The sequence below is a fragment of the Arvicanthis niloticus genome, chromosome 28, assembly GCF_011762505.2.
Source record: "Arvicanthis niloticus isolate mArvNil1 chromosome 28, mArvNil1.pat.X, whole genome shotgun sequence".
NCBI lineage: Eukaryota > Metazoa > Chordata > Mammalia > Rodentia > Muridae > Arvicanthis > Arvicanthis niloticus.
Window position 1 is genome coordinate 5025655 of NC_133436.1, and position 26813 is coordinate 5052467.

General features: G+C 47.1%; 1 protein-coding gene across 1 annotated transcript in view; it reads left to right on the plus strand.

Annotated features, from left to right (window-relative positions):
* Positions 1-26813, plus strand: part of Pde10a (phosphodiesterase 10A) — a 171042-nt gene that overhangs the window by 100510 nt on the left and 43719 nt on the right. The window contains 4 exon segments of the mRNA XM_076926631.1: positions 7360-7388; positions 17003-17123; positions 18429-18443; positions 18446-18477. Of these exon segments, the coding sequence (XP_076782746.1) occupies positions 7360-7388; positions 17003-17123; positions 18429-18443; positions 18446-18477 (197 nt within the window).

The window sequence follows — 26813 nt, forward strand, 5'->3', positions numbered from 1 at the left end:
ACTAATTCTGTTTGTAGTTAAATGATTTAAGGGTGTATATTTTAGCACAGCGGGTAGGTGATGGGGTAGGCACAGGGGGGAGGGAATGGGGTGGGCATAGGAAGAGGGGATAGGGTAGGGACAGGGTGAGGGAATAGTGTGGTCACAGAAGGGAGCAGATAAGATGGGCACAGGGAAGAGGGGATAGAGTAGGCTTAGGGGGAAGGAGATGGGGTAGGCACAGGGGGGAGGGGATAGGGTAGACACAGGGGGGAGGGGATAGGGTGGACACAGGGGGGATAGGGTGGACACAGGGGAGGGAATAGGGTGAACACAGGGAGAGGAGATAGGGTGGACACAGGGGGGAGGGGATGGGGTGGACACAGGGGGAGGGGATAGGGTGGACACAGGGGGGATAGGGTGGACACAGGGGGAGGGGATAGGGTGAACACAGGGAGAGGAGATAGGGTGGACACAGGGGGGAGGGGATAGGGTGGACACAGGGGGAGGGGATAGGGTGGACACAGGGAGAGGAGATAGGGTGGACACAGGGGGAGGGGATAGGGTGGACACAGGGGGAGGGGATAGGGTGGACACAGGGGGAGGGGATACATCCAGCCCCCTGTGTTGATACAGATACTAGCACAAAGAAGCTCCAGCTTTTCCATCGATGAGACTGGGGAAAGAGCCAGAGCAGGGTGTGTGAGCAGTCATCCACCTGAGTCAGTGCTTCATCTGTATCCACAGCCAGATATGCAGGAGGCATCACTGCCCTGTGAGGACCGAGGGCATGTCTTCCATCCTGGTTGGCGCCTTCCCTCTAGGATCAGCAGCCTGTCTGCCCCAGGCAGTTGAACTTGAACAGGGTTAGGGTTCCTCCGAGTGGAGGGCAGGGAGAGGAGGTGTTTAAAGTAGACTGGTTAGGACAGGGAGCTTTGGGACGCGATGTCCAGGTGGGTGGCTGGGTCTCCTGAGGTTTGGCATGAGTGTGATTCAGCATCCTGGCTGTGCCTTTCCTGGAATCAGTACATGGAGAAGTTGTTACATGCTGGAGCTGTACTGTATCCCACTGGGGCCTGGCTCCTGTCTGGGCAATTTTAACTGGTCCATTGGAAGCCCAAGCTGAGGTGGAAGTAGGTGCAGGGGCTTTGGTAGAGAATTGACATCTGCGGGATGAAGGAGAGATTAGGAAGGGAATAAACGTGGAAATACAGTGTACTGGGGCAGGAAAGGCTTGGCTGATCGAAGTGCTCCAACATCCAGACTCCCAAAAGTCCTAAAGCTAAGCCTTGCCCACCAGTGACAGTGGCTGGGTTTTCACAATGAACACCTATGGGGTCCTCCTAGGCATAGGTGTGGCTGTGAATATGATGGCCTTGTCCCCTCCCTTTCATTCTGCAAGTGCTGGTAGAGGTACTTGGGTTTGGGAAATGGCAGAGTTCCCAGCAACAATTTTTAAAATTAAAATATAAAGATATCTGTTCCCCCTCCCCTTTCCTTCCTGTAGCCCCTCTCCCAAATCCCTCTCAAGTCCACAGCCTCCTGTTTTGCGACTGTCACACACCTGTGCATAAGCAGGTATGCAGAAACTGTGTGCAGCATGTGTATCCTTGCTTGATGGTTGAGTTTTCAGGCAAGAACAAATTCTAGTGTACTACCAACCACCAAACCACAAAATTCTCCCAGAGGCTTTTCATATAGTTGAACCAAAATGAGACTTTGTAGATTAAATCGCAAATAATGAGGCCAAGGAGGTGGCTCTGGGGCTGGCGTGACCTCTGGTGTCATCCTTTGGGAACTGCACCCCTTGCATTTTTGAGACATGTTCTCACCTTGTTTCTCAGATCCTTAAGAGGGTACCACTCCCTCAGGTTCATCAGCATCAGTCTGAGAAGGACTGCCCTTTGTTTTACCCAGCTTGTTAATTAACGTACATATTAAATGTGCATGTTAATGGAGTGTCACTTACTTATATACCCATAGGCACCACACAGTGATCAACCCCAAAGGCCATTAAATAATTGGATGCATCTCTAAGATGTAACAGTTGGTTCAAGTTGCAGACATTACTTATTGAACCTTCTCAGCTGGATCCTGAGACCTTGGAATCTGACAGATGGACCCACCGTGTCTCAGCTGACAGAGTGTCAGCTCCTGGAGTCAGTTTACATTAAAGTCCTTTCTCCATCTTGAGCTGATTTGTGTGCAGTGTGAGAGGTATGGGTCTTGTTCGGTTCTTCTGCATGTAGACACCCACCTTTCTCGTATGTTTTTAGCAAGCGTGGAGTTAGGCGCTCACATCTGGGTCTGTTCTTCCATTCAGGTGCCTGCCTTTTTAGGCTTTTATCACACTGGATTTTTTTTTTAACTGTAAGCTCCACAGCATAATTTGAGACCAGGTATTAAACACCTCCAACACCGCTCTTTCTGCTCGGGATCTTGTGTCTCGATGTCATGAATGAGTCTATCCCTGGAAAGACGGAGGTGCTGGCTTCTTTTGCTGACTGTATGCAGTCTTTTGGCACAGTCAGCAGTATAACTCTGTGCCCAGCTACTAAGTACACTCTCTAGACACTCACTGCAGTTTCTAAAAAAGGTGCTATATTAAATATTCATTATATCCAAAGAGATAAGTGTCTGAATGACTAAGAAAAGCTGCTTAATATTGTTCGTTATTGGGAGACCCGACGAAGTATTGTACAGCCCGAAGGAGGTGTGGTCAAGCGACATTGTCTGGCTGCTTGCTATACTTCCCTGGTACAAGAAAGTTTCAGTTTAATGTGATTTGTTTTACACACACACACACACACACACACACACACACACACGGACAGGGAGAGGGAGAGGGTAGAAGAGGAGAGGAGAGTTTTAAATCTATATAGATTCTACATATAAAAGATGATGTATGAGAATTATCTGAGTCTGGCTTATTTTGCTTAACAGTGATTCCCCCCACTCCACCCCCTTTCCTACAGAGGACATGACTCCCTTTTCCCTTGCAGTTAAATAGAACCCCTTTCTCTCTCCAACCTTTCTTACGTCCATCCCCTGGTTGGTGACCAGCTAGGCTGTTTCAGCACCTGACTGTTGTTTACACTGCATCAGTGAAGCCTCTGTGTAGCAAGCCTCTGTGTAGTGCTTGCCGACTTTGCCCTCTGAGTCTGTCCTGCAGACCCAGCAGTGAGGTCATTCAAGTCCACGTTGTAGCTTCTTGAACACCCTCCCTGCTGATTTCTGCCAGCTTCACTGGTGTGGTTCGCACACCACCTCCTCCGCCTGCCCTGCCGCCAGGATTCCACTCTCTGGGACCTCATTAGCATTTGGTTGTCTGTGTCCATTCTGACTGTGATGAGATCGAATTCCCCAAACAGTTTTGGTTTGCATTTTTCTGATGGCTTAAGGAAGTTGAATGACTATTCAAGTATTCCTTGATCAGTGTATGTCCTCTATTGACACGGTCCCATCCTTTCACTGATTGGCATGTGTGTACAAGTTGCTGTATGCACCAGATATGTGTGCACGTACACAGTGGTGGTGGTGGAGGTTGGCATCGGGTGCTCTCTGTAACACTTCCCTTTATGTTTTGGGACAAGGCCTGTGGCTGAACCTGAGCTCACTAATTTGAGCTCCCAAGACCTACCTATCTCTGTACCCCAGCCCTGGGGTTATAAACATGTGCTACCCTCACTGGGGGAATCCAAACTCAGGACTTTATGTTTGCACAACAAGCACATCCCCCACTGAGCCATCTCCACGGGCCCAATTTCTACAGTTCCTTATATATCCTAAATATTAACCCCTCGTCTGGTGTGAAGTTGTAGGTCATATTTCCCTCTCTGTCGGATGTCCCTTCCCTCTGCTGGTCGCTTCTTTTGCTGGGCAGGACAGTTTAGCTTCGTGTAACCCCAGTTGGCATCACTGTGGGGTTCTTCCCTGTACTCCTGGGGCCTTTCAGTAAGATCAGTGTGAGCCTGTGACAGAAGTCATGGAAGCCCGCTGGTACCTACCAACAGCCCGGATTTCTTTAATCTGTTGTTACAAATGTGGGTCCATTACTGTAATCCCATCTCATATCAGGGACACATTAAGAGTGATCACAAAACACAAATATCCACACATTGATAAAGACTTATAAAATATTTAAAGGGAGCATTTACTGTGAAAGGGACACCATTAAGTGCTAGGAACCCCCGAGGGGATTCTTTTTCCTCCATGCCCTGTTCTTCCTAAGGCTTTTAAAGATCATTAAGACAGAGCTTGGATGGAGGTGGTTTTCCTTTCTGGAAAAACACAGTTGTATTTAGCAAGCCTATTTGTTCCCACACTACTGGTATCCTGGTTGGTCTATATCAGTGGTGTGCACACATCCCCCAACAACGGGGCTGGGTGCCCAGGCACAGACTCCTCTGTATCTAGACGTTGAACAGACATGTATTTAAGGAAGAGTCTCCCTCCTGCCTGAACACTTGGGTCCTCTGCTGCGAACCTTTCTGCTGATAATTTGATGCTCGCAAACAACTTAAAATTTGTCATCCAAGTCAGTTCCCTGTTTTTCAGTATCTCTTACTCAGTCATTCAAAGGGAGCTTGGCCTTTAGACTATGTGAAACACCCAGCAGCAGCTCAGTGATGGGTGCATCTCGAAGCCAGTAGGACAGCATTCCAAAGTGAGGTTCTAACCTGGAATTCCTCCTGTTTACCAGTGACAGTAACAGGATGAATGGGGGGGGGGGAGATAGGGGGATGGGGCCCACCAGCTGTACTACAGTATCGGTCAGTCGGAGGTAGCTAGTTGCTTCTTTGCTATTCATTTATTTTGGAAGAATAAGTCTATTTTCAGTGGCAATTCTCACTGTTAGGATGCTGTTTCTCTTTGGATGTTTTATGGCTCCCCAGTACAGCCCTTTCTCAGGACGGCACAGCTGAGCCCTGCAGACAAGGGCTTACCATTGCTCACCGAGAGCCCCTCCATTACAGAATGAGATTAAATGTCTTCCTTCTACTTGCTTAAATCTGTGGTACAGGAGAGTTCAATAAATGAAACTTTCAAGTATAGGTAAGAGGGAGCAGGGATTTTCATTGGCTAGCCTCATGGCAACATTCTATGTGTAATAGACTTGACATTCATTTAGCCTACATTGTAAGTGACAAGTCAGATGAAGAGGCCAAGAAGGAGGGAGAGGATGAGGAGGAGGGAGAGGATGAGGAGGAGGGAGTGGAGAAAGGGGAAGGAAGAGAAGGAAGAGGAGGAGGAGAAGGAAGAGGGAGAAGGAGAAGGAAGAAGAGGAGGATGAGGAGGAGGGAGTGGAGAAGGAGGGGAAGGAAGAGAAGGAAGAGGAGGAGGAGAAGGAAGAGGGAGAAGGAGAAGGAAGAGGAGGATGAGGAGGAGAGAGAGGAAAAGGAAGAGGAGGAGGAGTAAAAAGAGGAGGAAGAGGAAGAAGAGGAAGAGGAGGAGAAGGAGATATTTACAAATTAGTTCCAAGGTGAAAATCCAGAAATAATCTATAGGCAAAGATTTTTTTTCAAATACCTTAACTTTCTCAGAGAGCTAAAGATAGTTGGTTCCTTAGCTATCTGCAGGCAGTGTGTGTCACACACTAGTCTGTGAAGTTAGTGTGTCATACACTAGTCTGTCAGATGCTTGGCCTTTGTTGCTCCTTGGTTAGGAGGAATAACAAGCCAGGTCAGAGAGAGAAAGCTGGGAAACCTTTCTTAGCAGGTGTGGGACTCCGAAGCTGTTCGTCTCTCTAGTGGTGGAGGGAGAGAGTACAGAGTCACACTTGATTTGGCTTTATTCCATCCTGATACCCAACACCGCTCCACACAGCAACTCCACGGTGGATGTCTGTAAAGATGATTGCATCAATTAATTAAAATTCATTAAATTTGATACATGCTTCCACTGTACCGCATAGGCTGGCCTCAAACTTACAATCCTCCTGCCTCGGCTTCCCTAGGCATGTACCACTGTGCCAGCCAGTTTGCCTCTTTAAGCCCTGCTTAATGAGTTGCTAAGACAGAGATTTTTGGTTACACTCACCCAAACCTCTGTAGCTATAGAATCCACTCATAAACTAATGATGATTTAATAGTTCCCTTGTGAGAGAGAGAGAGAGAGAGAGAGAGAGAGAGAGAGAGAGAGGGGGGGGGGGGTTTAGGAAAAAGTAAAATAGGAGGTGAAGAGCAAGTGAAAATTTCCATAATTCTGTTTAATAAAGATTATGAAGTGCTGGGATCCTGGTACATTCTTCAGTCTTAGAGGAGCCTTAAGTCAGTACCTAAGCCGTCCCTCAGCCATCACCCATATGCAGTAGGCATATTCCGGTCAGATATGGGATAACCAGTGTTGAAATCTAATTGTTTGTTCTTGAGAGCCACAGTATACTCTGGAGTAGACTTGGTCTCACAGTAGAAATGGGACCACTGGGACACACTGGGATCTAGGGATGGGTTGATGGGAGCCACTGAAAGAAAAGGGGGGCTCAGACCTGTCTGAACTTGGGAGCTTGCATAAGGGCTGTTTTTGACTGTGCCTGCTGCACAGACACAGGCTGGGGCAGGAGGATTGTAAGTTGGAGGCCAGCCTGTAGTGTATAGTGAAAGCACGTATCCAGTTTAATGTCCTGCATGTGTACTATACTTGCAGACAGACTTGGATGGCTGAAGATGATGCAGGACCCAAAACTGAGATGCTTGCAAAGATGTAGTTTGTATGGAGAATGGATATAACATTGAAACAACATGCTGGCTGGATCTGGGGAGGTGGGCAGAGCTGCCACAGCTGACAAGCCACACTAGATCCTATGTCCGACACTGTGGATATTATACTGGCATAGTCTCATCTATAGCCAGCACCGATAGCCCGTCCCTTGGGGTCTAGCTGACAACCATCATTATCGCTTCGGCAGTAAATGCTGACCATAGGGGTGTGTGCTGGTGTGTGCTGCTTGTACTTGCCTTTGTAGGAAGTAGCCAGGCCCTTGCATGCCTGCTGGGACCTCTCCTCAGAGCACATACACTAAGCTGGGGGGCGGAGGGGGGGTCTTTGTGGCATTTCTCCTCCTGCCTCTTTGTAACCTGTTAGTGTCTGTAGAGTTGTAGAGTTGACTGTGCCTGTGAGTGACTGTGTGCCTATTTTAGAATCTCAAAAAAAAAAAAAAAAAAAAAAATGTAACCTGCACAAAGTGTTGCTGTGGTATTTAGTCTCCACAAGTTTATTCTCTCTATGTAGTATGTTTAACTTTTCCAGTCTTGAAAACCAAGACTCTCAGACTTCCTAAGAGGGAGCTTCGCAGAAGTGCGTTGAGAGTGCATGAGTGTGCCGTGTCTCGGTGCGCCTTCCAGATGCTAACTGTTTCTCTCTTTGCTTCTCTGCCCCCAGATGAACCATCTCCTAAGGAAGTCAGCAGGGTGAGTAACTGAACACATTTCCTACAACACCTCCCCAGGACAGAAGACACAAAGTTCCTCCTTATCCATTTCCCTATTATCTTAGCCTTCAGGTGAGAAAAGTATAGCAGGATCTCTGTGCCCTTTCCAGGGTGTCCCTAGGGCAGTCAGCACAGAGAGAGGCTGCACACAGAGGCCCCAGGGCTGAGTACCCAGATGAGGTGTGCCTGTACACCCCGGGTCTGTATCCATCCTGGGTTGTTAGAACCAAAACTGCAGATAGAGGTTGGACTTACAGATTCTCCAGAGGAATCCCTGAAGGCCACACTGCACAGCATCCTCATGTGGAGGTGTCACCTAAACCCCAGCTGCAGAGGCCTCTCTCAGCACCGTCTGCTCTGCAGGACGCCACAGCCTACCACTGAGCTGGCTCCCATCTGTACTGTGCCTCTGAAGATGCCTGGCTCTCAGCTCAGCCACCTCAATTATAGAGTAGCCAAGGCTGATGGCTTCTGTGAAGTCAGGGTACTGCTGAGCGCCCCGAGATACTCAATGCTGTGGCCTTCTAGAGTAAGCCGGGTTAAGGGGTTTAGCCAACATAGTGAGGTGGGCAGGTGAACTGGGGGATATAGCTCAAAAACAGTGAAGTGCCTCTGGTATTCACATGAGGGAGGACCTGTGTTTGGATCCCCAGCCCCCCATCTCAAAAGAAAAGGCAGGGGTGGCCATATGCATCTGTAATTCTTGTGACGCTGGACATTTGAGGGACACAGGATTTAGCCATATTCTTGTTACCAGCCACGTTCTTGCTTTTCTCGTTGCATGGTTGACACTTAGAAAGATGATCTGAGCAGAACAGGGAGAGGCAGCATCAAGATGAGAAGAGATCTCAGCTCTCGGCTTCCAGACTGTGCCAGTCCGTGGGCATGTCCAGGGTTCTCAGGGACAGAACACTGTAGCCAAGTGCTGTTCCGCTCTTAGAAATGGAATAGTGACAGGAATTAAGTCTGTTTTTAAGTTTTTTCTTATAACATTGATTTTTTTTTCCAAGTATTTATTATGAAAGGCTGCTGTTTGCTCTTGGAAGGCATGATGTCCACTAGGACCTCCGCAAGTTCTTTGTGTTTTACTAAGCCAGCCTGGTGTGCGAGCTTCATGCTTAGCTGGAAACCTTTTGTGGCCTTCTTGCTGGTGTTCCTTGGCCCATCAGCCCTTCCTGTTTGTTGTCTCATGACCCCACTGCTCTCTGTCACCCTCTAGACCCCCAGGGCCACTGGGTGCCCTGCAAACTGTGAATTCTACAAGACCCCCAGGGCCACTGGGTGGCCTGCAAACTGTGAGTTCTACAGCAAGCTGCCCCCTGTCCCGGTTGTTTGTGCTTTTGTTCACATCAGACCATCGCTATGAAACACGGTGGTGTTTACCTTTCCACCTGTACGGTTAGCCCACAATAACCACTCACTGATGTTGGCATTCTCCTGAGAAAGCAAAAGAGATGCCTCCCTAGAATCCATTGTCTGCAGGTCCTTTCTCACACAAAAGTTAGCTTTTGTCCCGTGTGTGCTAAGATGCTACTCAGACTATGGTTGTGTGGGTGGACATTCCCAAAGCCTTTTAAATGTAGCCATGCATCTAGGGGTTCATTGTTTCTTTTCCCCTTTTAATGGACATTTACTTACAAATAGCTGTCTAGTTTCTCCCCGCCTCTTTTGGCTGCTCAAGTCTGTGGCTTACAGACTCTCCTGACAGATATGGGAGTGAGGGACCTTCATAGTTAAGTGACCGGGAACCTTGAGGGGGGACAGGGTTAGAATGTTCCCCTGGGGAGTGTAACTACCTGAGTTTTCTTGGGTAGACGTGGCAGATTGCTTTGCCAGAGTCCAGATTCCATTCTCTGGCCTTCACTTTTCTCGAAGCCTGGTAAAGACAGTGACTGTTACTCCCGTTTAGTGTGTCTGTGTTCTGAGGGAGAGATGATGCTCAGAGATAATGCTCACTGCCAGCCCAATCACCGGGCTGCACCAGACTGTCTCCATAGTAAACTGGGATCCTACGTCATCATCCCTAAATTTAACCAGGATATTGTTGTTTACTCAATGAGTCATTCTTTTGGGAAGAGGATATTAAGAGAGCCTCAAGTGAACCTTTTCAATTTGGCTTTATTGATGTTGAAACATAGGCAAAGTTTTCTTTAGACTTAGGGATGCCGTCGCCATAGTTAGCCAGACTCACCCCTGCTCAGCTTTCTCCTTGACTCGGGAGACTTGGTAAAGAAAGAGAAGGCCACGCCATGCAGTGACAACTTTAATCGCTTTACATGGGGCAGTCAGCTTCCCCTGCCTCCTGAAATATCCATTACTACATTGTGGGGCTTTCTGGATAACCCTGTTTTTGATACCTCTGGTCACTCAGTTCAGTGTCACACTGTGCTATGCTATGCTGTGTGCCTGCCTTCACTGTTCTAGCAAGTGGTGTGGTCTGCGGAGTGAGGCTGCAGTGAGTGGGCACGGTCCCTTTCCAGAGGGGTTAGGGAAGAACAGAGTTACAGGTAGCAAGGAGTTCCCAGGCATGGGAATAGTTGTTGGCAGGGTGGGAGACCAGGGAAGGTGACCAGTCCAAGTGCGACAGGTATGCCTGGGACCTCACAGAGGATATGGAGATTCCAGAGGGCTGAAAACAGCAGTGTGCTCTCTCATTCTCTATTTGAGTATCAAAAACATAACTAAGGGGCTGGAGAGATAGCTCAGTGGTTAAGAACCCCAAATGCTCTTCCAGAGGTCCTGAGTTTAATTCCCAACAACCACATGGTGGCTCACAACATCCGTAATGGAATCCGAAGCCCTCTTCAGGTGTGTCTGAAGACAGTTACAGTATACTCACATACATAACAATAAATAAATCTTTTTTTTTAAAGAAAAAAGTGTAATTAAGATGGTTTTGTTGATGTCATAATATTCAAATGGTTAGGTTGGCAGATGAAGACACAACAGGTAGGTGTTTTGCTACAGCCCTGAAGTAAGAGAAACCTGACTTTTTACACAGAAGCAAGTGTCCTGAGAGGCTGGACTTCTTATCTTTCAGGAAAAGTGTTTGACTTGACGGAAAGGATTTCCCCCTTGGTCTTTAAGTCCTTCACGTCCTTTTGCTTACTTGCTAGTATTTCTTCTCTGAGATTTAGTCTCTTTATTGGTGGGGAGTTTAGACCTGAGGCTGCTCTTGCAAGTACCCCATCTCCCAGAAAGTCAGTCCTCCCTGTACAAGGTCCTCCCTCAAGGACCACATGATCAGCTGTCCAAGGGGAGTCCACAGGAAAGGACACCTTCTGATCCCTTATAACCAGAGTTGAGATGGTTGCGAGCCACCATGTGGTGTGGGGAATCGAACCCAGGTCCTGCAGAAGAGCAGCAAGTGCTCTTAACTGCTGAGCCATCTCTCAAGCCCCTCTGGAGAGGCTTTCTAATGGGTTGGCAGAAAATCTACTTATAACTAAACAAATGAAGCTGAGGAAGCAGGAAGGTGGGAGTCAAGACGCAGGGTTTCTCTGTGAATGGGTAGAAAATGGGGTTTTCTGTCTAGGTGGCTGTAAACTGAAGTAGGCTACCCTCAATGTCCTCAAGGAACGGCACCCAGCCCCCCCCCCCCCTTTCAGGGTAAAGTTCTCTTAGTATTGAATTCTATAAAAGTGCAAATATAAGTTAACATGGATGATTTTACAACAGTGCTCAGTCAATTTCAAAACAAAGCATCGAATATGGCTCTGTTTCCAAGAGTGACAGTGAGCACACAGGCAGCTGGCGTAGGGAGGAGGGGGAGGACCGGGAATAACTCTGCCTCCTCCAACTGGCACAATATGACCAAGGGTAGAAGTAAGCATGTGCGTGTAATCCCAGCACACACGAGAGCAGGAGGCCAGCTGCTACCACACAGTAAGTTTGAGCCCAGACTGGACCACCTTAGAGGTGACCTCAAGGTGGCCAGAAGGAAACAACAGCAATAGCAAAAACCACAAACAGTGGAAAACACAGTGAGGCCATTCGGAGCGTGGGAAAGTGGATCCTTTCACACCTAAGTATGCAGGTAGTGATCACTTCTAAAACCTACAGCCTGGAAGTTTTATGGGTGTAAATACATACACGTAAGGCTCAGTGTGTGTGTGTGTGTGTGTGTGTGTGTGTGTGTGTGTGTGTATGTGTGTGTGTCTCACAGAGAGAGAAAGAGAGAAAGAGACAGAGAAAGAGAAAGGCATTAGCTATGAGGTGGCTCTATATGATTCGAGTTAATACTTACGGACAAGCATGTGGAAGGTCGGCAGAGAACCTGTCACTTTGATAATGAGCAGATCCAGAAGACTGGGAAACTGTATTAGTAACGTTCCCTATTGTTGTGACAAAGTACCCAGGAGAGACAACTTGAGGGAGGAGGGGCTTATGTTCCTCACAGTTTGGGGGATGACGACAGTCCATCCCGGTGGGAAAGCGGTGCAGCCGAGGGGAGGGGAGTAGCTGTCGCCCTGAAGTTGAGAAGGGGTGCACAGGTGGACACGGGTGCTCAGCTCACTTTTGTCTTTTAGTCCAGCCCAGCACCCCAGCCCATGGAGTGTTACCGTCTACATGTAGGGCAGGCTGTCCCACCTCAACCAAGAAACTCCCTCTCAGACACAGGTGCCCAGAAAGCTTGTTTCCTGGGTGCTTTCTAGATCCGGCCAAGTTGATGGCGTTAACCAATGCAGCATCCAAAGAACACCTAAAGAGATGCCAGGTCCCAGACAGGTAAAAGAAAAATGGGAACATTCTTAACTCTGAAAATCCAATGGCTCAGTGGGTGTTTCTCTTCCACAAAGTCACTGCACCCTAGTGAGGAAGAGTCCTTGTGATGCCTGCCAGCCAAGCCAGGCTTCTCACTATCAAACACATGACTTCAAAGTTGCTTCAGGCACTGGAACTTGTGAATGGAAGAGACGCAGCTTTTCCCAGGCCGTGCGTGCGTGGTGTGTTCCAGCCTTTAACTAGTGGCTATTGAGGTAGCCACAGGAGCCGTGGAAGCCTCCAAGGAGCTCAGCCCCGAGCACCACCATGTCCCGAGTGGATTCAATATAAAAAACAATTACCAGGGCAAGTCAGTGTGTCCTTCTGCTACCTGGGCACGGCTCTCGGTGTTACTGGATCTGCTTGCTCCCACTTCAGGCAAAGCCCACCGTATCAGCAGTGGAATGAACACACAGGGACCATTTGTTGTTTCTGCCTGCATGCTGACGGTGCTATGTAAAAGACAGGCACGTCCTAAGGTAGTCAGCGGGAGCCATTTACTCTGAAGGTCACAATAGCGAGTTCTAAAGACAGGAGCTGAACACTCCTTTTCCACAAGATTTCAAGCTGTTAACCTGTTTTACCCCACCATTCTCGGCAGCCATAAAGCCACACCAGGGTAGAGATATTTAAAGATATTATGACAGAAGAATTGTTTGAAGCCCAGATGCACAGCTGCTCCTGGTCCTCTGAAGCCCAGGCGGTGTGAACATTGCTATTCAACACACGTCTTTATTGTGAAGAGAGACATACAGAAAATACCTACAGTGTCCCTCGATGAATCCAGCTGGTCTCCCATTGCAGATTCTCATTAAGGTGTCTGATTTATTTGTCAAAGACATGGGCTGCTTGCTCGTGTTTTCTTGTTTATTTCCCCCAACAAGCACATACTACTGAGAGCTTTAATTGCCAGGGATTGACACTCTGAAGCCCATATGCTCGTTTCTAGTAGTGATGTAAGCACCAGAATTGTCTGCTGTTACCCTTGATGATTCTTAATTATTGTATGATTCTCCTCTGCCTGAATTATTATCTGACTAGCTCTTTGCATCCCTGTTGATCTTTTTGCCCCAAGTTAAAATTAGTCCATATTCTTAAACGAACCCTTGAATTCAAAATTCTTCATTTTATTGTTTCCGTTTGTCTTGCACAGAGTTGATGGTACTACCTTTTCAGAGGGATACCCCATTTGTTTGTAGAATCCTGCCTGATTCCCCAGCTCAGTGTGAATCCTTTGGGCAGTGTCTGAGGGGGGAGGCTGGCCTCTTCCCTGAGCTGGTGGACTGTGTGCTCTCCTTTCATACTGTCTTGCATCTTCTCTAGCTTTCTCCAAACCCCTCATTCTTCTCTCAGGAGCATGCCTTGTTCCCTTCCCGGGGTGTGCAGCATTCCTCAGAGTCACTTTCCAAGACTGGTAGGGAAGCTGCCTTTTTCCTTCTCCCAGACGTCTAGGGTAAGCCTCCTGTGACCCTGTCAGTAGCTATTCTTACCCCTTCTCTGAGGTGTTGTTGAAGGTGGATTCCTGGGTCTTGCAGATGTCAGGTGAGTACTCACCACTGAACCGCCAGCCATTCCCTGTCTGCCACTGAGCGTTTAAAATAAATGGTTGCTGGAGCCAGCCCCTCACTCCACTATCCCTGTGATTCCCTCCACCTCCGCCTCCACCTCTGAGGCTGGTGAACTTCATTGGTCATTCCCAGCCAACGCTTGGTTGTAGAGTAGTTAGGATCCTCCAGCTTGTGGTGTCTGTGTGACAAAAAAAGTCTTTATTTATAGCTTTGCTTACTTTAAAATGCCTCAGTTGAGCTGGAGAGACAGCTCAGGCTGTAAAGTGCTTACTCTGCAGGCTGAGGATGCCAGCTCAGTCTCCAGGATCTACAGTGTAGACAAGTGCCAGACTCCCAGAGGCACCACAATGATCCCTTAGGACACAGTAAGATTTCGTAGGAGATGCCATGACATCCATCAGAAAGGACCAGACACACTTTGCTTTGTTTCCTGGCATTGCATCTGTTGCAAGGTGCTGTCTTCAGGGGGTTACCCTTGATAAAGATTGTTCCACACAACATGAGTGTGAACTGGAACTGTCCATTCTCATCCCAGGGTTTGGGAAGCTGTGTGGTGCTGGACTTCTTTGGCTCTTGATCACAAGCCGTCTTAAAGGACAGCTGTCACTTGACACTCACATGAACTTTATGAAGTGTTGAAACTTTTGAAGATGGTTACAGTGTGTCTCCCTGTCATGCAGATGAGAGGCAGAGCCCAGAGATAATAGTCCATGATAAGAAGTCCATCCATGTCTCAGGATGTCTGTCTGTCTGTCTGTCTGTCTGTCTGTCTCTCTCTCTCTCTCTCTCTCTCTCTCTCTCTCTCTCTCTCTCTGTGTGTGTGTGTGCTGTGTGTGTGTGTGTGTGTGTGTGCTGTGTGTGTGTGTGTGTGTGTGTGTGTGTGTTTAACTGTTGGGTACTGACCTCACTGGGAACAGACTGTTATTAAAGGGTTATTGCCAGACTATGAGAAAGGACTCAATGTGGAGACATTTGTAACAGATCTCAGCTACTCATGAGTCTACTTGCTGACTCTCTCCCCACTCCTGAGACACACAAGAATGTGTGTGCTTACAGAAGAGAAACACCCAGAAGCCAGAGATTCAGCTCAATGGTAGAGCACTTGTCTGGCAAATGTGGGGTCAGGGTTCAGTTTCCAGAATTCACACTCCCACACAAAAACCCCATAAAATGAACCCCACACATCTAGTGCAGCATTTGACATGGCCATTTTCTCTCGCTCAGCTTTCCTCCTGGTCAGTGTGAGTCTCAGATAAGCATGTGGCCAGGACTTGGGAGATCTCGGAGTCAGTAGAGACTCGGTTGGCAGCAGAGAAGGGTGGTTATGACAGTCTAATAGTCTATGGAGCTCTTCAGAACAATTCTCAGGCTGTAACCTGCACAGTGCTGTTTTGACGGCTCTGAGATTTGAACTGCTTGTGAGTGTATTCTGTCACCACAACTGGTGCCTTTGTGAAATGTGAGTCTGGACGAGTCTCAAGCTAGAACACAGCTGGGGAAGTAATGGCAGTCTGTTCCTTGTACCGAATGCAGCAATAAATCACCACAGACGCAGTCCGGTGGCCAGTGGTCAGGGTAGAGGTGACATACGTCCAGTGGCCCTGTATTTTTGCTAACTTCTTCACGAACAGTTACCAGGAAGCTGCAGGCTTGTGGGGAAGGAGGGAGAAAGTCTGCCTTGTCCATTTGTTAGTTGTATGTCAAGGTCCTTGCTCCCCTGGGCCTGGCTTCTCCAATTCTTATCCTAAACGCCTCAAGCCTGTAAGCTGGCTTCCCCCAAGCTTTCATTGACAAGTCTGGTGTTCTACCCACTCTCCCAGAACTTTATGGTTAGAGACCTGAAAGCATGCCAGAGGGCTGTCCCTTTGTTAGGGCAGGTTACACCTGATCATCTGGCCGGGACTTCAGCACTCTGCAGATCAGACCATTCTGGATACAGCTTTGATTTTTTTTTTTTTTCTATTGTGGGGATACCATCTCCTCATTTCTGGACAGTGAATGCAGGCACTTGACCCTCTGCCATCCTGAGGTTTAAGTTGTGAGTGACCTCAGAGAGTGATGTCAGATGGCAGGCAGCGGTATTCATGATTGTTCTGGGCTCCAAGCAGGGACAGCCATAAGCCATGGCTTGGGGTGGCAACCCAGCCTCTATCGTCACTGACTGTGACTCACTAGTCCTGCTGTCTCTGACCTTTAATCAGGAAAGTGCTGGTGTTCGCTAAGCACCGTGTAGCCCAAGTGGTCCGTGGAGGGGCTCACTGGGACCCCTGGGCTCGGCACTTAGAACAGATACTGACACTCTTCCATTAGAGTGTGAGCATCAGAGGAACCGTGTTCACCAGTGTGGGATGAGTGAGTGATGGAGTCCCAGGGCCCCTCCACAGACAGGTTTTACACATGGCAGTTGTATCAAAAGGATCAGATCTTTAGAATGGGAGATTTCTGGGTTGCCCAGAAACAGAGGTGTCATCAAAGCCAAGCCGCCGAGTGTGCAGGAATGGGGAAGGAACAGACAGCATTTCTGTTGAACAGCAGCAGTGTTCTCTGGAGGGGCTGATCTGTTTTCTCAATGAAGTGAGAAGCCTGGGAAAGGTTTTCAGCCGAGGACTAAGCGAATTTTGTTTTATTTTTAGCACACAGTGTTGGCTACTTGGAAAATGGGGTTTGTAAGGCAAGCATGGGGGCAGGGATATTAGTGAGAGGCTTTGACATCTGTTCCTTAGAGAGGGACAGTGTGGTCTGACTGAGGCCGGGGCAGATGTCATACCACCCTTCTCGCTGGTATGACAGGGACTCCTGCGTGTGCCTTTGGGGACTGCCACTTCAGAGTACACTGCTCACCTGCTTGCTCTGCAGGGACCTGAGCTCACGGGATGCATTTCGCTCAGCATCCTCTCCAAGGGGAGCTGCCACCTTTTCCCCCAGGTGACCTTTGAACTCTTTGAACTCAGGCAAGCTGTCATTATGGATAAAAGTTATAATTTATAACATTTGCTGTTTTTATATAAATAAGTTGACACAGGTGCAGTTTGAGGATAATCAGAGATGGGGGTGAGGGGATCACAGACAGTTTAGTTTTCAGTTTCCCTGTTTTACAAGTGGATTGCGATGCTTAAACATACTCTTAAACATGGCAACAGCCCACAGCCTGAGACCAAAGTGGTAAAAAAAAAAAAAAAAAAAAATACCAGTGTGCTCTGCAGACTAAGGGGTCTTATTTGTACATTAACTAGACCTGACTTCTGTCATCTTTGTGTTCAAGTACCAGGATACGAATATGCAGGGAGTCGTGTATGAGCTGAACAGCTACATAGAGCAGCGCCTGGACACCGGCGGGGACAACCACCTCCTCCTGTACGAGTTAAGCAGTATCATCAGGATAGGTAAGGCAGAGCCTGCGCTCACTCTCAGGCCAGGTCACTTTGCAAAAGGTGACAAGAGGCCTCTGTCATCCCAGGGAATGGGACTCTTCATCGCCTTCCATTGCTGGGCCCTGTCTGAAGTGGAAGCATTTGAGTAGGAAGGTATCCGAATAAATAAACCCCCAGTTTTCCAAATTGCCTGAGATAAAATAAATGCCCGCACGCCTGCCGTGAAAGTGGTGCCCAGCTAGGGACTGGCGCCTGCTTTTCTCCATCATGAACCAATAGCATCTTCGGAAAGGAAGATACTAGGTATTCAAATTAACGTTTTAATTTATTCTTTGAGGAATTTAGTATGGTGAATTTTGAAGGAGCTTATTGCCCTCTTCCAGCTCCTGTCAGCTCCTCCCGATCTCCCTGTCCACCCAGCTTAGTGTCCTGACTTCTCTTGAAAGAAGCTGTTAGTTTCGAACTTATTGTTACAGACAGTGTTTTTATGTAGTCTGCCAAAAGAGCTTGTGTTGTAGACATGGACGGGAGGAGCTGGGCGTCCCTCAGACATGGAAGCTTTGACCTGTCTGCCATGAGTGCAGACATCCCCAAGAGCTGCACATCCGTGTCTGTCCAGACTTCCCGTGTGCCAGGCACTCTGCATGCTACCGCAGGCCTGGCTACTCGCCACCATCACCATGCGCCTGCCACCTCACTGTTTTGGCAATAAAGAAGCTGCAGATGAACCAGGCTAGATACCCACCCAAACGGGCACAGACCCAAGTGAGGAACAGGGGGTTTAAATTTGGACAACGCCCCCGCCCCCGCCCCCGCCCCCGCCCCCGCCCCCGCCCCCGCCCCCGCCCAGGACTTGCAGTGTTTGTTATGATTATTGCCTTGGGATGATCTAGAAGAAACACTTAAGTTAAAATCTGTTCACTTCAGTGTTATGTGTGTATTTACACAATGTGGGTTTTTGGGGGGTGTAGGGGGTGGGTACTTATTTAATTGTTCAGTATTCTTGTGGGGGTTTTCTTACACTCAAAAATTAAATGTGGTGTCCCTCTGCCATTGTGAGGTTCGGAGGTCCAACAGATGCCTCTGTAGGAGGTGTGCAGCTTCTTGTGTGCATTGGAGGACTCCATGAAAATATTTGCCGTCAGCAGTAAAGACTGGGAACCTTCTGAGCAAAGCCACACATTATACTGTTCTGTTTATGGGCATCGGTTATGTTAACCAATCCACGCAAAGGCTGGTGCTGAGTCTTCGCGTAGAATCTTGTGATGTCATATTCTTCATTGAGATAGTTTCTTCCTTCTTTTATTGCTTTGGCAGCCACAAAAGCCGACGGATTGCACTGTACTTCCTTGGCGAGTGCAACAATGTAAGTATCTATATATAGACTTTGGTGCTCTAGAAAAGAAAGTCTCACAAGCGCTCTAAGAACTGACTGTGTTGCAAACAGTGGGCGTGTCATAACGAGTACCCCAAGGCCTGCTATACTTGGGCTTATACCAACTGCTATGCCTGCTAGTAATGGGCCAGAGGCACACAGGCCTATCACGCAATTGATTGCGTATCTTTGCTATGGTTATGGCGTCCCGTTCTATGTGTGTTATTTCTAGAATGTGTGTTTCTTAAAAAGTTAGTCCAGCCTGTGATGCTATGGAAGGGAGCCTGTATCCTTTCTGCACTTCATCTGCCATAGAGTGAACAAGAACAAAAGGTTAGGATGGTGTGATTTTCTGAGGGGTCTGCAAGATGAGTCTGTAAGAGCTCTGGGGTGGGGCGTTAAGCCTGGGTTAGGGTCTCTGCCTCTATGGCTGTCCCGGATTCAGGTCAAGTACATGTGATACAGCCCATGGTCACGTGCAGCACACATGTTGCTACGCCATCCCAGTAATGGTAATACTTTTACTATAACATAGTTATTCATGAGGTACACGGACGGACCGCTTCTATGAGGTAGACAAACGCCATTGTGATTCGTGGTGTGCATTTGCTGTATGATCCCCGTGTTCTTGAGCAACTAACTAAGTAGTGTGGTATTACAGAGCATGTTAACAGAGAAGACGCTGAGAGCTGTAAGGCACTACCCCTGAAATAACACAACAATTGCAAAGAAAGCCAGCTGCATACAAATCTTGGTTGGCTGACTGGGTCCTCCTAGCAAGTCAATGGCTGTCCCAGTCATTGTTCACCTGTGTGATGTAACAGCTTACCAAGGTCTTTCTTCCTGACATCGAAACTCATATAGGGTAGGGAACTTTGCTATCCCCAGCACCTCCGCGGTGCCCCTCAGAGGAGCAGCCAGACAAGAATGTCTATTAAAGTACATTATACGGACCTCAGTCCATTTTGAATGCTCGAAACTGTACCACAGACTGTGGCATTTAAGATGGATAATGTATAAAAATAAAAAGCTATAGTTTTTCCCGCTCTGTTTCCTAAACGTTGTGAGATAGTCTTTAATTTAAAATGACTTTAACATTGACACAGAGTGAACATATCAGTGAGGTGTACCATGGGAACTTGAGTCAGGGGCTGTGTCTGCATCAGAAACATCATCACATGTTTATAGTGAATATAATCCCTTCCTGTAGCTTTCCATGATGTGTCGCACTGTGCCATGCATGGTACCCCACTCCTAGTCTTTTGTACTCTAGCCCACTGACCAGACTAGCCTCCTCTCCACACACGCACACTCTCCCAGATTCTGATGAACACCATCCTGGTGAAACTTCTAGAAGATCCGAGTTGTCAGATCCCTCATGAGCCATGAAACACCTGTCTCTCCACACCTGCTCATGTAAGGATTCCTGGTAGAAAAACTATTATAGAACACCGTCCATTTGCTTCTGCACCCAGCTTGTGTGTGTGTGTGATCACAGTGTGTACACAGGGCCCATACCTTATCACTCCCCTGGGATGGCTTTCATCACAAGGCTGCCTCTGCAGCTGTGTACAGTGTCTAGGATGATGTCTGCAGAGATCAGGTGCACAAGGTGGACTCAAGTGGGGACTCGGTCTCCTCTCCTCTCTGCGAAACATGTGGGTCCTCAACATGTTGCCAGCCTGTTTACCCAAACAGTGTGATGGGTGGACTTTGAGCTGCCATTGTGCAAAGAGTACAGGAGAGCTGTGTACAAGGACCCTGCAAGGCTCCGTGGCCAACATGTGAATCACAGGGAGGCTGACTTAACTGGAGTTAGGTTCCCACATTCCTCTGTTTGGTCACGTGGTTGTTACTGACTCTATGGTTAGCTTTCTCAGAGACTACTTGGAAAAGCTTCCTACTATGTGCAGCTTTCTACACATTATTCTGAATCTCTTTTCTGTTAGTCTTACTAAGTGCTGGTATCAGCCCCTCTCTGTCTCTGCTTGGGCAGGCTCACACACACGATTCACACCTCCTCTCCCTCCCGCACCACAGAGACTTGTGCTGAGTGTGGCTTAGCCTCTCTGAGAGCTTCAACATGTATAGCCATAGTGTATGTGTCTCTCATATAAAATCAGTCTCCCCTGACTCTTGCTTTTAACCTTGAATCTTGTGTTCACTTTCCCCCATGCTGGAGTCTGCGATGTTTGTGATCATTTGCTTGTTTTCCTGGAATAAAAGTTTCATTTAGGCAGAAACTTTTATCTGCCTGGCAGGAATCTTCAGGGACACAAGGACTGTGTCCCCTGATTTCCCAGGGCCTTCTAGGTAGGGATTGTCTCCTTCTGCCCGGGGGCCCTTGTCCCTAGGGAATAACCTTGCTCTGACCTCCAGGTGCTCCCTTTCCTTCCCTGCCATCTCTCTTTGACCTCAGCCTTCCCCCTGGAGTCATCTTGACTGGTGGGAACCCCAGGTTTTGTTTGTCTGAATGTGTCTCATTTTACCTACTTCCTTCAGTGACACAGTTGCTCTACAGTGAGCTCAGATGAATGGCCTTCAACAGAAGGGGCTGGTGCTTTCCTGTCTTCAGTTCACCATCCTCCTGCGGTAGTTTCTATCCCTAGCTGGGGTGAAGTTCACCTTTGACATCTCCTGGTTTTACTCCTTGATGCTTGTGACCATCCATCTTCTTCTGAATTGTTTCTTGCTCCCTTGTTCACTCCCTGTCTCCAGAGCTGACTTACCTGCTCCTGTTCCATGTGCCCCACCACCACTCCTTCTTTTGTGCATAGTGGGGAGCCCCCACCCCTCCTTTCCTGTACTCTCCAGTGAGAGCTGGGAATTGTTTCTGCTGAGCCACTTAACTATGCTATCTGGTGAGATCCCTGAGGGAGACAGAACCTCGAATTCCCTGCTACCTCTACAGGAGAGGGCAGGAGCCCAGGAGACCTGCTTTACTTAGTGCTCTTGGGAGGTGCATGGATCTCAGCTTTATTGATACCAAGAAAAGGGCAGCTGTGGGGTTTGTTTTTACCTCTCAGAAGTTCTTGTTAACTTCATTTTAGGTTTCTGGGGTGGGAGAACTCTTTTCATTATTCTCAGCCCACTGATGCATCACAAAAAATAAAAGGGCTGGAGAGATGGCTTCCTTCGATAAGAACCATTCCTGTTCTTCTAAAGACCCAGGTTCAATTCCCAGCACCCACACAAACACCTGTAACTCTGGCCCAGCAGATCTGATGTCTTCCTGGCCTCTACAGGCACACATGCACGTGCATGTGCATGCACACACATATTTTTGTGGATACACATATGTGTAAGTGAAAAAAAAAAACCACGAAAATATATAATACATTTCTTTAACTTTTACAAGTGATTAAAATTTTTCTACAAGTGTAATTCTTCTGTCTGATCCCTCTTAGAACCAAGGCTGATGTTTCTGAAAGGCAGTGGGCCCCACTGCAGCAGAACTTGCTTTCTGTGGGGAAAGTGATGCTGTTGTCACCACATGTGCTCATGCAACCCGTTTGTTCATGAGACATGGAGCCACTGCACTTGAGGAGAGGGTTTTGTTAATTTCAAAAATGATGCCTTTGTTTAAGAGTTCCATACATGCGTGTAACTTCATACATGTGTATAACTTTATGTGTGCGTACAATCCACTCCCCTGTCTTTCCCTCCATTTCTTTCTTCTACCTTCTCAGTACCATCCCTTCCCAACTTTGTGTACATTTTACTTAAACCTGGTGGATCTTCTTAGTGTGTGCATATGACAGTCTGCTGGAGCTGGGTAGATTCTCCATCACCCAACATCCATCAGCTGCTAGTGGGTCCTCAGCAGGTGGATGAGATCTCATGATCCACCACCCCCCCCCACCGTGCACACTTGAATTTTTGCTGACTTGATCCCCTGCTGCAGATCTTGTGCACACAGTCATAGATATTATTTGTTTGTTCGCAAGGCATTGTCATGTTCAGCAAGCACTGTTGGGCTATCACTGTCCTTTCCCTCCAGCTTTGACAGTCTTTCTGCCTCCCCATCCCCTGCTTCTGCAATAGTCCCTAAGGCTCAGGGGTCCGGTGTATGATACGTCCATCTCATAGTGCAGAGAGTTCCACAGTCTCTCATTCTCCGTGTATCGGCAAGTTGAGGGCCTCTGTTTTAATTATTCTCTACAATTAAAAAAAAAAAAGCTTATTTGATGGGGGTTGATAGATATAGCAATCTCGAGGTTTAAAGAAAAGCACTAAGGGAAGTGTATGGCTATGTCCATTTAGCAGAATGGTAGCACTAGGTTTCCCCTAGGGCCTATGACCTGGCCACTCTTATGTTTTTTTTGACCAAGTAACAATAACAGGCATAAGATCTTCATGTGGAATGTGTGTCAGATCCAATCAGAAAGTGGTTGGTTAAGTCCTGTTTATGACACTTGCACCAGTGAGCATACGTCGTCAGGGCTATTGTTAGTGTATTTCCCAGGGCTTATGCTTAGTTAAGACTGTTGGCTATTTTTCTCTCCCGGTAGAGCACATAGCATCTTCTAGCACCATGAAAGCTGCCAATGGGGATGCGGCTTCTACGTTAACAGCAACATGTACCTATGACTGAAGTATGTGGTGGTTTGTTTGTTTGTTTGTTTGTTTCGGCAGTAGGGCATTACAGTCAGGTTCTAGGGTATAACCAAAGCAGTGGCAAGAGCCTGTAATGTCTGGGGGGTCTAGGACCTCACTGGCCAACAATTCCAAAAGACTTAACCCATTTCTGGCACCGAGCCTTCATTTGAATCAATGTATATAAGCTTCCATGTAAACAGGCTCAAGGAGAGAAAGCACTGGTTTCTCATCTCATTAGTTACAGAAAGGGCTTTTGACAAAATTCAACATCCCTTCATGGTAAAAAAAAAAAAAAAAGTCTTGGAGAGACTAGGGATATGAGAGACATACATCAATATAATAAAGGTGGTATATAACAAACCACAGCCAGAGTCGTGCTGAATGGGGAAAATCTTAGAGCATCCTCTCCAAACCCAGGAACAAAGGATACACGTTTTTTTCCTTTGTTCAGTGGAGTAAAGTCTTAGCACAACAAGACAGATGAAGGAGATATAGTGGGTACAAACAGGAAAGGAAAAAGTCAGACATCTTTATTTTCAGATGATGTGATTCTGTACATAAAAGACCCTAAATACTCCACCAGGAAACTCATACATCTTGGAATGACACTAAATATTCTACTAGGAAACTCATACATCTTGGAATACTCTAAGCAAAGTAGCTGGATACAAGATTAACACAAATAAGTCAGTGGCCCCTGAATATACAAATGACAAACAGACCAAGAAAGAAATCAGGGAGACAACACCTCTCAACAAGGGCAAAATATCTTGGGGCAACTCTAACCAAGCAAGTAAAAGACTTGGATGATAAAAACTTTAAGACATTAAAGAAAGAAATGGCAGAAGACATCAGATGGTGGAAAGACCTCCCATGTTCATGGATCGGTAGGATTAACATAGTAAAAATGGCCATCTTCCCAAAAGCCATGGACAGATTTACTGCAATTCCCATCAAAAGGCTAACACAATTCTTCACAGAACTCTGAAAGGACTGTTGTCAGATTCATGTGGAAACACAAAAGACTCAAAGGGCCAAACTGATCCTGGCCAATAAGAGAACTGCAGGAGGTATTGCCATCCCAGATGTCAGGCTTTACTGTGGATGTATAATCATGGAAACAGCATTCAGTCGGCGAGGGAAAAGTCGCTAATTTGGAAGGAGTAGTCTACAGCGTCACACGGTGAAGCTGCGGTGAAGTTTGTACAGTCGGTATTCTACGCATTACAGTTTGTAAGCGGGAGCTGTCTGCCCTTCCCCACCCCAACAGAAGACAGTTGAGGACCCATATGCCGACCCATAAACTCTTACAGTTGTCTGATCTTTACCAGCATCCTCAGCAAGTGATGACAGACGGTCAGACCGGATGGCTGGATGAATAAGAAAGAAGCAGGACTTTTATCTCTCACTGTGCACAAAACCCAACTCCAAATGGAGCCCTGTCCTCCTCAGGTATACCCTGTATCTGCAGAAGAGGAGGAGGGAGCAGGCTTCTTAAACTCACCAGGGGCTTGCCCTGTAGCCCAGGCTAGTGGAGCTGGATCTGACCTAGCTCATGTTCCCCCTGCTCAGCCATCTAAGTGCTAGAATTAGAGGCATGCTTCACTGCACCAGGACAGAGTCTTTCTAAAACAAACTTCAGAACCCAAATTACCTGTTTCATTTACAGAATTATAACAAAGCCTATAAAACAGATGACTCCAGAGGCTTTAGTGGATCAGCCAATGCCAGGGGTTAAATGCAGTGGAACAAGTCACAAAACTCTGCTCTTTAAAAAGCTCTACACTCCAGGCTCGTAAATAGACTGGTAGAGACGCCTCGGTTCTGCTAACCGAGGTTAGGGTCCATGCACTTTAGGTAGAAGTTAAGTAGAAGTCAACAAAAAAAAAAACCAAGATAAAGCATACCACATGGCTGTGGAATCATTATGTATTGTATAACTGTACCAAGCCACTGGAGCAGCAGAGCCAGCTGTTACGATGAGAAACAACCTCAAACCACCTGCTGGATCCAGTAAAGCAAGAGGCCAAAGAGAACTGGCTTATTCTCAGGAAAAGAGCAGAGGGCAGGTGCCAGAGCTGGGCAACACACGTCACTCCAGCAGAAAGTGCCGGCTAGGGAAAGGACTTTTATTTGGAAGGAGTAGTCTACAGGGCCAGTGAAGCTGTGCTAAAGTTTATGAAGCTGGTATTCAACACATTACAGTTTGTAAGAGGGAGGCATCCACCCCTCTCCCTTCCCCTCACAGAAAGATAGTGGCATTTTCAGTTGACGACAGAAGCAGCTTAATGAGGTGAGTGACATCATACAGTAGCACTTGCTAAGTACCAGACAACTGTGCTGGATTGTGGAGCCTACCAGCTCCTTCTCCTCTTCAGAGAACACACACTTAGAAGCCCCAGGCTGGCTTCCTCAGCTCTGGTTCCTAAGCTGTGGCCTTCTGTACAAAGATCAACCCGTCCTTCCTACCCAAGGCCAGGTCTCTGGTAAGAAGATAGATTTTTGCCTTGAGTTACTTGATTATTCCTCCTCTTCCTCCTCTTCTTCCTCCTCTTCTTCCTCATCATCTTCCTCCTCTTCCTCCTCCTTTTCCTCCCCTTCCTCCTCTTCCTCCTCTTCCTCTTCCTTTTCCTCCTCTTCCCCCTCCTCTTCATCTTCTTCCTCCACCTCCTTCTCCTCTTCCTCCTCCTTTTCTTCCTCCTCCTCTTCCTCCTCCTCCTCCTCCTCTTCCTCCTCCTCCTCTCCTCCTCTTCCTCCTCCTCCTCCTCCTCTTTCTCCTCCTCCTCCTGGTTATTATTAGTAATTAAATTGTACTGCAAAACAATGAAGGATATAGTTTAAAGAAGGTTGTTAGCTGGGTACAAATTGGGGGAAAATGGAAAAGCAGGGAAACTCATTGTTTATGTTGGTACATAAAGCTGCAACCTGGAAGTGTTGCAGTTTTTATATTTAGCACTGGCAGCTTACTATTGTGATGTTTTTCATTCAACTGCAGAGTACATTCTAAGCAGTATTGAAAAGTACCTTTCTTTGCCTTCCCTGTTAACAAATCACCGGAACTTGCTTCCTTCTGTCCCACAACCTCCATATGAATTTGCTTCCTAGCACTGCCATCTAGTGGCACAAAAGAATAACACAAAAACCTGGGTATTTTAATCCTTTGGCGTTCGCACAACCTCTATATGCCCAATTTAAAACTGTTTTAAAATTGAGCCTCCTGAGAGCAAGCATTGCAAGGAAGTGACACGAATGACATGGTCTTTGAAGTGTGTGTCTGAGAAAATGTCTGCGGTGTGCATTTGCCACTGAAACAGAGTGGTTGATATCAGCAGGTCGGGTTTCCCTTCTTCGTTTAAATGATATTATGTTTCAATAAATTGCATTAATTTATAATTTTATATTAATCATATTAGTCTATTTTTCTGTACATCTCTACTAATTTACTCCAAATATATATACCATATAGTATATATTATATACTATATAATATAGTATAAGATATTTTATATATATATAAAATTATATATATAATTTTCATGGTTTCATCCCTTCCTTGAATTCAGCTTATTGGTACCAATCTGATATATTTTAAATTATCCATCTCCATCATCTCCATCATCTCCATCATCTCCATCATCTCCATCTCCATCATCTTCATCCCCATCTCCATCATCTCCATCTTCATCATCTCCATCTCCATCTCCATCTCCATCTCCATCTCCATCATC